Source organism: Daphnia pulicaria, chromosome 3 (genome assembly GCF_021234035.1).
Source record: "Daphnia pulicaria isolate SC F1-1A chromosome 3, SC_F0-13Bv2, whole genome shotgun sequence".
In the NCBI taxonomy this organism is placed as follows: domain Eukaryota; kingdom Metazoa; phylum Arthropoda; class Branchiopoda; order Diplostraca; family Daphniidae; genus Daphnia; species Daphnia pulicaria.
This window is the reverse complement of record NC_060915.1, coordinates 12524174-12534235: the sequence shown is the minus strand read 5'-3', so window position 1 is coordinate 12534235 and position 10062 is coordinate 12524174. Positions and strand designations below refer to the sequence as shown.

The following is a 10062-nucleotide window of genomic DNA, read 5'->3' as shown; positions in this document are numbered from 1 at the left end:
ACGGAATGAAAATGCGATACACGAATCTAGACAAGACATTCAAAGAAAACGAATAAATGATGTTCATTTTCATCCCTGGGATTGAGTTAACCAGGCTGAATCACCGAAGGTTTACGGGTCTTTAGTACAAAAGCAAGTAGAATTGGCTCCTCCTATACTACAAGGTACCTGCACTGAAAATCAAGAGAATGTTAAAAAAAACAAAAAAACAACAAAAACAAACAGACTTGGTTGTGTAAAATTTTCCTTTTCCCGCTGTACTGAAAATTGAACGCTGGCGGCGCGTTATTTACACAGTGATGGAGATGCATTTTAAATTGTTGTGCAGCGACATATGCTATTTAAACTTCGGCATTTCCTTTTAGTGACCAAAGAAAGATTCTTGATTGACGCGGTGACCTCAGGTGAACGCGACTCTTTCTTTTCTCCACAATTAGCCATTCGTTCGAGTAGAATGTGTAGGGGGAAATCCCTGATGGGCGATCGACTTTTCCGAATCTTTTTAAATTGAGTTTCACGTGATCTCGTTTGGTCACCTATTTTGTTGTTGTCTGTTGTCTGATTCTGTTGCAGCAATGGATATTTTTTAAATTTGGCGGGGAGAATGGATGGCAGAGCAGAACAAGAATCATAAATTTTATCTGGCAGCGGTGCCGATGGCTGCTCGAATAAAACCGGTAAAATCACAACGACAAAAAAATGTGCAAAACAAAATGTCTAATCGTGTCTCGTCATACTGGCAGTTTGTGATAAAAACAAAGTGTTTGTGAAACACGATATTAAAGGTATTTACAAGTTTCAAAGTCCTGAGTAATGAAAAGATTTTTGGAAAATGGGATAGCTATGATTATTGGTTTGACCTTGGGTTTTGCTTGAGCAAGCAATAAAGTACACCTCTACTCAATGCATGTTCACTCAATCTCATTTCATGTTTCCCTTTAATTTGTTTAACATGTATTTTCGTTTTTCCCTTTCTCTCCTGTGCAGATGTGATACCTGAGCCAATATCAACACCAGCATCTATCTACGTTAGCCACTAAGGCCAGTTTTGCTAGTGTCTGTAGCAATTGCCATCAGCAGCTGCCTCAGATCCCTCAATTGGGTATTTATTATTAATCATTTTAACTGTCAGGTATTTGAAGTAATGATACTGATACATAGCTGCAGTAGCTTAACTAAAAATTTCACATGTTCTTATTTTCGAGGTTTTGAGATGTTACATTTTACTTTTCTAACTTTTTCTAGTTGCCAGGCAATTATGCAGATATATGTACACCACCTCCTAAAAATTTACGAAAACTTAATTTTTTGGTTTTGTTTCTGTTATGCAGGTGAACCTTATTTGATGTTGTGTCCACTGTTGTTGGCCGACTCATCCCTTCCTCACCTTTCTTTACATTCTCGTGTACGTTCATGTGAGTGTGAACGTATTCACGAGGATGACCTTCCTCCAGTTTCCTACCCGACATCTCTAATTGGACTGATTTGATTATCTGCGAATGGAAACCTGAAATGCTCGGCGGCATCAAGCAGCCTTAAAGGTAGGGCACGATTACAACTAACTATTTTTCACTATTTATGTTAGTCGTTGATAAAAGTTAATTAACAGGAAAGATATTAAATGACTTTTTTGTCATATTCGATCATATTTGTCATATTGACCATTTTCTACTTATGAGTTATAAGTTCCTTCCCTGGTATTTTTAATCAGTTATTTATTTAAAATGCGAACAAATTTTTAACTCCCAGCAGTTGTATTGACCATCCCCATAATTTGAAAAAGACAATATTGCGTTTAACAATAAAGGTGCGTTCAACCCTGGCAGAAATGCAGCGTGTCGTACCTTAACATAGCAATTACTTTAACATAGCAATTCTGCAAGTGTGAACGCACCATAAGATTTAAAGGATAGGTCATTTTGAAAGATTTAGAAGAAATCGTTGTGGAATTTGCTCTAATCCTCGTCGTCTTGGGGGATCTTGTACGTTACGTCCAAGAACTGATCGACTTTACGCTGAACTTTTTTTTTATCTTTGGCGGGCAAGTAGTTGAGCAACGTCTCCAGCATTTCTTCCTCTCCTCTCAGTGCAAGATAAAATACGACGAGTAATTCGCCGTCTTGGTGGAGCAGCAACTCTTTCACGGCGTTTGGGCCCAGTTTCTCTGACACCATTTTCATGAACTTGTTCATCTTTGCAAAGTCTTCCGTCTTTTTTTTTCCGTATTCGTCATTACTTTCCCACTCATGGGTAAATATTTCAGCCCACAAGCTCTTCTCGTGCACTCCCTGCTGACCGCCCACACGTTTTGAAGTGATTTTCGGTACGAAACTTTGAAGCTGATGCTCGTTGCTGAAACTGAGGAAAAACGTGAAAGTATTAAGTCGTTTGTGGTAATGTCCCCAACTAAATGTTTTGAAATATGCCGTTGGATTGCAAAACGCTTTTTCAATGAAATCAGGAGCCTTTTGCTGGATAAATTGTTGAATTTCTTCTTTGATTTCTTCTGGCAGAATTGCAAGCCATAAATCGATATCTTCTCCCCACGACACAGCTTTGATTATAAAGGGAACGTTATCAATCTCATGAAGCAGTAGCTGTTTTACGCCATCTTTGCCTAAAAACTCCATTTTCTCCGATACAATTTTCAAGATTTCGTTCGTTTCTCTTAAGTCAACCTTTTCGAATACGTAACTCCACGAACTATGTTGAACTTGGCCAATATTGTGTAGGACCGTTACGACCTTAGCGAATTCCTTTAGGTGATCATTACTTCCATATTCCAAATAGAAGTGTAAGATCGCACTGCTGATTCGTGCAGGGAAGTGTTCCTCTGATAAGATTTTGGAAGTCAAAGGGAAAGCTTTACTGAAAAGAGGTGCGTTGTTCTTCCACTTTTGTTTGACCTCCTCTTGGCTTTCTTGTGTCAAACAATTTAACATGAGTTTAACCATATTTTGTGGAAATCTAATCATGATGTAGCCTTGGGTTTCTTCGTGGAGTAAAAGCTCTTTTGCAGAGTTATCACCCAAATGTTTAAAACACTCACATATACAATCGGCACGTCCACGAAATGGAAAACCATCGTTCATGCTTGTAAGTTTCATGTAAATTGAATCGGGGTACGAAGTATTTCTTAGTAAATGTTCTTCTATGTAATCCTTCCAATAGCTGGGCCTCGGTACTATTCGTTCTGCGTAAATGATGGTGGTTCCGTTACCTTCGTCTTCAAACACTAAGTCGTCATTTGTCCAGAATCCTCCGCCCCAATTAAGTTGACGGAGTATTTGGTCTTTTGTCTCTTTGTCATCTGCATGAACTGAATTGACGTGAAATTCCCAGCTCCTATTTTTTTTTTTATAGTGTTTAGCAGTAATAGTTTTGACAAACTGTTCTAGTTGATCTTTTGTAAAATGTTTTAGAAGGTTTCTTGATAACAGTTCAAAGCCACAGGAAAGACTCTGAATATCCAGAACACTTTTTGTGAAATCCTCAACACCTTTTAGTAATAGCAGTCCTTGAAGATTTTCGTTGTCGATGTCCTCTAGGGAACGTTTTGTTACAGGATAATACCGTTGAGAGACCAAGTCGTACAAATCTGTGTAATCTGCCACGTTGTCATCCCTCGTCACGACAATCTTTGCCATTGCGTTGAAAAATTCTTTCGTTTTGCATCTGGTGAAAAAGGTTGGCTTCAATGATTTTTGCTTTCGGGGATGAATATAGACTTCTGGATTCAACACTCGGATTAGTTCTTTTTGCCCCAGTTCTTTTTTGACAGCATTGAGAATCAGTTGAAACATTTGAATATTTTCAGAATCAATTGCGTCGGAAAGCGCACGATGCACGAATCCCTTTTCGTCTATCAAATGTTCTTCTAGCGTGTCGTCAGGGAGAACTTGTTTCAAGAAGGCCAGCATCTTTTGATAGATTTCCTTGTGGCCACAGGCGGCTGCCACATAAAACGGCGTGAAACCATATTCATCTCGTGCAATGATTTCATTTATTATTTTATCGGCAACTTCTTTTTGCATTGGATCAGTCAAATTTTGGCGAATCCTTTCCAACATTTCATCGACCGCCTCCATGTTTCCATAAAAAGCTGCTCCGTGAAGGCGAGTCAGGCGATACGAATCACGTTCCAATAAGAAGTGGAGATCCGCTGGTATCACTCCTTCTTCTTCTATTGGCTGATACAAGCTGTGAAAAGCTTCGGGTTCTGTCACGAGTATTGTGCCGTAGAGACGAGTCAGTAGATTATGTCTTTTAAGCTCGTTTAGGATGATCAACATTTTACCGATTCGGCCACGAACAAAATGTTTTTTGGATTCCTGCAAGATCATCTTCAGCAAATGCGCAAATTTAGAATCGTCAGAATAGTTCGCCGATTGAGATAATCGTTTCAAAAATATTTCAAGATGACTGTCGTAATTTTCATTGAATATTAAAAATGTTAACGTGGGCCCTATGTTATTAGAGAAATGCTTGTCAAAAGTCGTACGCTGTTTGACAATAAATTCCAACAGGGTACGTACCATATTTTGCTGCTCTTTTTCATTCCACTGGGAGTATTCCAAATCACAGGGAGGCAAGAGCTTCTCGTGCCAGTTAAACTTTGTATCAGCGTTAGACGCGGGATCTTTTGAATCATCACTGTACAAATAGCCGATAAATCTTTTAAATAATTCGCTTTCTGTTCTGCGGAAAAATTTAAATGAAAAGTAACTTCTATTTGTCATGAAAGAATTCATCATGGCATTTTGGATAAGTTTTTTATCAAACGTCGCCTCGAGAAAATCACAAAAAAATTTGAATATTTTCTCCTTCCCAGTCGAAATCGAATAACAAAGAGCGTTTGGAAACATCCGTGAACGTTCTTCTGTAACCTTCTGAAACCGGAAAAGTGAAGACGGGTACTTGCGGAGAAATTGGGTGAACAGATGTTTGGCGAATTTTGTGAATCGCTCTGGTAAATCGCGTAGAATAATTCTATTACGCCATTCCGTGCTGTCTACTAATTCTTTCAACATGCCATTGAAAAATACCTGGACACCATCGTACTGTTCTATTGAAAGGATTTTGTTCAGGATCAACTTTTGAATTGATTCATTTTCTAGTAACTTGTTGTGTTGTTCGTCATCAAGAAGAAATCCTTCGTATAAATATCTGGCGAATAAATACTCGGCGTAGGTGCGATGCAAGAATTGGGCTTTTGTATGGTTTTCTCTGTTTTCGATTATCAATCCGAAACTCAAACTATTCATGGCGATCATCTTTTCCTCAGCAGCCACCTCCACATTTGACTGATTCCATAACCGAAGTGGCCACAAAACATCGACGAACTTTTGATCTTCGACGATTGTTTTGATGGCCAATTTTGTCAGGTGACTCTCGACGTTCCTTATCAAATAATTAATGGCGTCAGTCATAACTTTGTTTTCAACTGATGGCATCTTAGCCTTTTCTTCACAAAATACTTTGCGTTTCGTTTCCATTAAACGATTGAAGAGACTAATTAAATCGAATTTCTGACCGTCAAGTAAACATGATATTTTGTCTCTCACAGACTGACGAGAGTATTCATCCTCTTCTGCGCAGTTTAATGTTATTAATTCTTTAACATTTGACTGAAAGCACTCAGCTAGAATTCGACATTGCAACGGGATTCCGATAAATGATTTTTCTTCGTCTTTCAGAGTTTCCGACACCCGTTCGACTAACAACTTGGCAAACTGTTGAAGTGATTCATCTTTTAGTTTTTTATTTTTATCTTTTAGTTCTTTTACCCAATATGAGGTCAAATAATCTACCTGGTCTTTTTCGGTAAAGTTTTTTAAGTTGTAAGCCAATTGGGATAACTGGAATTGTAAATCGCCAGACATGTGGGTTCGGGTTGTCACGTAAAGTCGAATTGATTTGTTTTTACTGATGATCTTCATCAATTGAATGGCGCCTTTTTGACACAGTTCGTTGATTTCATCAAATCCGTCAAACATGACAACGATTCGATCTCCTGTTTCCAATCGTTTTCTCAATAACGAGCGAGAAAATGAACTTTTGTCATCGACGACGTGGAATTTATTAATAAATAAATCAATCACATCGAAATCCGCAATTTGACCCAATTTCAAGAAAGCTTCATAGCCAACTAAATTAATTCTGATTACCCAGTGGTCCGGTTTAGACTTTTTTATTTCTTCATAGTAGTGACAGAGGAGAGTAGATTTTCCGGTTCCGGCTACTCCGGAAATTATGACAATTGACTTTTCATTTTCTTTTTCCTTCAAATTCGTCAAATGCATATCCTCGACAATTTTACCCGTAGAAGACGCTTGATTAGTAATACCATTCATGATTTTCTCCCATACTTCTTTTTGCTTGCTTTTTTCGACGAGCCATTCGATGTGACCCTGCGGACTAATTCTGTATTCCCCGCCAAGTTCAAACTGATTTTCAAACGGAAATCGCAATGTCCTCTCGACGTACAGCGATTGGTCGAAGTTTGACGTTTTAAAGGAAGGAATTTTCACTTCATTTTCTGCTAATAACAACTCCTTCATGGAATTAAAATCGATCACTTCTTCCGGTTTGTCACCAACGAGGTCTTCCACTGTGACATTTTTCCCTTGCAAGGAAATGGGTTTTGACAGAATAGCTTCTTGGAAATCTTTACTCAAATCTGTGTACTCGATTTCATCATCCATCCTGGATGATGATTTTTCAAGACCAATAATTATGATAATATTTTTCTCGTCCGCTTCATCATCTGAAATAACATTTTCGTAATTTTGTTTCGATGCTTCATCATCGCAGACGAAGACAAAAAAATGATGAAAACCTTTTTGCAATTTCAAAATATTTTTCCACATTGCCATTTCCGCCTCATTTTGCAGACGACTAGACGATATCACCAAATAGTTTCCCTCTTGTTTCAATTCTCGCATTATAATCTGAACAGCCGAAATGACTTTGACGGCCGTATGTTGCGGAGATGGTGTGGAAATCCGCTGGATTTTGTTGCTTCCGGTAGTAACCATTAAATGTCTCAGTTTCTTCTCCATCACTTTAATTGCATCTTCATTGAATTCCACCTCCTCTTCTAGTTGTTTCTGGTATTCTAACGAAATAGCAGTGACACCTGCTAATAAAATCTTCTTTGCTTCTTCTGATGTCAGCCAAAAGTTAGCGGGCTTTTTTTCAAACGCGTCTGAAATTTCGTCAAATATTCGCGTCGTTTGAATTTTGCACATGTCGCTTGGATAATATTTGCTCACGTCTTCAGTTTCAATAATTTTCTTGAAATGCGTTTCGTTTGGCATATTGACGACAAAGATTAGCTTAGTGTAGAAATCGTCGATCATTTGGCACATCTTTTGACGAAATTTGTTGGCAACGACCGAGAGATTCTCGTCGTTTATGAAATCTGGACGAAATTTCTTTGTTTCCGAATCGACGATTTTTTCTGTGATTAAATCGATTGTCAACATTTTATCCTCGTTCGAATTAGTTGTTTCTCTATTCCTAAACTGAATTTCAAATGTATCAGGCAGGGACGCAACTTTCATTCCCATGGCTTTGACATCTGCAACCTCTAACAATTTAATCGTTTCACTTCGCAAATTTTGATCAATTTTTAACTTGTAAATACCAACGGTTTTTTCCCCGGGAGCAAATTTCAAAATGTCGTGTTGTTCTTTCACCTCCTCCAGTTGGATCTTCTTGAATTGCTCAATATTAACGTCCCAATTGGTGCACACGATGCAATCGCGAACATCGTCGCCCCTTTCCCTCATCTTGCAATACGAAAGAAAATATTTTTTTAGACTAAACGGGCCATTAAGATTGGGGTCGATTAAATCATTAGCTGTGATTTTTTTATATTTTTCGTTCTCTTTGTGTTTGGCCTGAAGGTAGTGATACCTCCAGTGTTTCCCTGCTGGTGTCTCGTCTGGGACTTCATAGCGGAAAATCACGTCGTCAAATTTACCGGCTAGATCTTCGTTTTCCTTTCCAAGTTCAAATTTGTAACCCGCAGATAAACCCCTAACACAAAACAGCGTCAACAATTTAGTTTCAAATTTCAAACCGTGGGATCCATCGCGCGCTTTCTTGATGCCTTTGCTGTGTGTGTTGGGGGGCGGTCTCGTGCTGCCTCTGCTGGATTTTGTGCCGTCAGTCACGGGTGCTGTTGACGTGTCACTTGTTTGCTCTATCTTTTCGGCCATTTTTCTGTTATTAAGTTTACCGAGAATCCGATTTCTCTCAGTTGGCAGTGAACTGTAACAATAATAACATAAAGCAATAAATGATTGTCATGCACAATCTTTGACATTTTTTTTGAGTTTTTAACAAGGTCTAGTTTAGGGTAATAGGGTGTTAATGAAAAATAAAAGATAACATTTTCCTAACCTTGTTGAATAATCCGTCGTGTATTCTCAAGTGAATTTCTTTTCACAGTTAATGTTTGGGATTTACCTAGAATTTAAGTTTAAATCTTATTTGAAACCACGATAAAAAGTCTTGTCAACTGTCAAATTTGTTTCACTCTTCTGCTGGTAGAGCAGCCGAAGGCAAAGTCCCGCTGTCGTTTTTTTCTTTCACGAAGTGAACGCAACTGAACGACATCTACTGCCGAAAATTTCGTTAATGTACCGCGGTACTGAAAGTTGAACGCAGGCGGCGCAGGGATCACGGTTTTCATTTTTAAATACTTTGCCTTAGGGTTTTGCATAAAAGATCACGATGAGTAGCGTGAGTCTTCAATCATTCCTGTGAACCGACATCGCCTGTTATCCTCTAGCGTGATATGCAGCGCATAAACAGCGTACCGGTAATCAATCTACGCACTGAAATCATTGCCCAATCCAATCCAACTTTTAAATTATTTCCTATTTTGATTTGAATTTTTTTGCAGTTCCAATCCTCGTGAACCGTTCAACCGAATTCGATTCAAACAAAACTTGGCCGAATTTCGTGTCGACTTTTCCAACATTCTTCCTCGTACAATTCCGCGTTACCAATCGCAACAGGTTTATGCAACAAAACGTTATATAATTAGTCTAGTATGTACACACTGCCATCGTTTGGGCATGCAGAATAACAAGAAGATTACCGGATTGATATGCAAAGGTTGATAGCCGGTCATTATTAATCGCTCAACCCAGTTATCTGCACGTCCAAAGAACCGTATATTTAACCAAAAAACAAACTTGTTTGAACGCTTCATGCGAAAAAATAACTGCAACTTTTAAAATTTTCAAAAAAACATAATGAAGCTGAGAGAGGTCAGAAGATTTATCTCAAAAGTTCATCTCTTCTTAACGGTCGTGTTTTCTTTTTAAGTTTTTTTGTTTTTTAAAAAGAAATCACGGAGCCGTGACTCTCCATCAGTCTCTGCACGTAGTGGAATATTATATAAGTACTTGCTTTCGGTGAAAGCGAGTGAATAAATTTAAACAAAAAAAATCATATGGGAAATGAAACCCAACTTTTTTTATATATATCTGTCGTGTCTCACGATTTTTAAAAATAACACGCGGGAAAGAAAAAAATAACCCGCACTGTACGTACACCACCGGTGTATACCTTATTTCAATTACTTGTCGAAAATGTTTTTGAAAACGAGCGCGGCAAATTCAAAATTTGATAGTATACATATAAATCTTGTCGGCGTGCACAGCTCCCGTCAAGTCAAGTCGAGTAAAAAAAAAAGAGAAACTGAGCTGTGAATAAATTGCAAATGATTCTCTTGGAAATATAAGAAGAGGTGACGAGGTTAATGAATCATAACCGAGCGGAAATTGCCAACCCCAAGAGAAAGAAAAGAAAGACGAGTGCCACGACAAAAACACGTCACGCTCACGAATCTCTCAAAAAAGGAATTTTCTCTCTCCCCCTCCCCCCTTCGAGAGATAAGCCATTTATCCTTAGATGACGCCACAAGAGCAATAGAAACTGTTACAAGCAATTGAACATTCAGCGCTTTATTTTCTTCTTCAGAGAAAGAAATCCCATCGAATTTTGGTTAAATAAAAAGAACCGGGAACGAACTCTACACCGCAA

At 38.4% G+C, this 10062-nt stretch overlaps 1 protein-coding gene and 1 long non-coding RNA gene across 2 annotated transcripts; one reads left to right on the top strand and one right to left on the bottom strand.

The window, feature by feature from the left end:
- The first annotated feature begins 415 nt into the window (after window positions 1–415).
- Window positions 416–1451, top strand: LOC124328643. Its single transcript, XR_006916412.1, has 3 exons — window positions 416–785; window positions 988–1102; window positions 1332–1451. It is a non-coding gene; the product is annotated as an uncharacterized LOC124328643 (long non-coding RNA).
- Window positions 1452–1738: 287 nt separating this feature from the next.
- LOC124328476 lies at window positions 1739–8542 on the bottom strand. The gene is made up of 2 exons (XM_046787249.1): window positions 8410–8542; window positions 1739–8277 (listed from the first exon to the last, which is right to left on the bottom strand). Exon 2 carries the CDS (start codon window positions 8223–8225, stop codon window positions 1956–1958), a length of 6270 nt encoding a protein of 2089 aa, XP_046643205.1. The 5' UTR covers window positions 8226–8277; window positions 8410–8542; the 3' UTR covers window positions 1739–1955.
- Between the last annotated feature and the right edge of the window lie 1520 nt (window positions 8543–10062).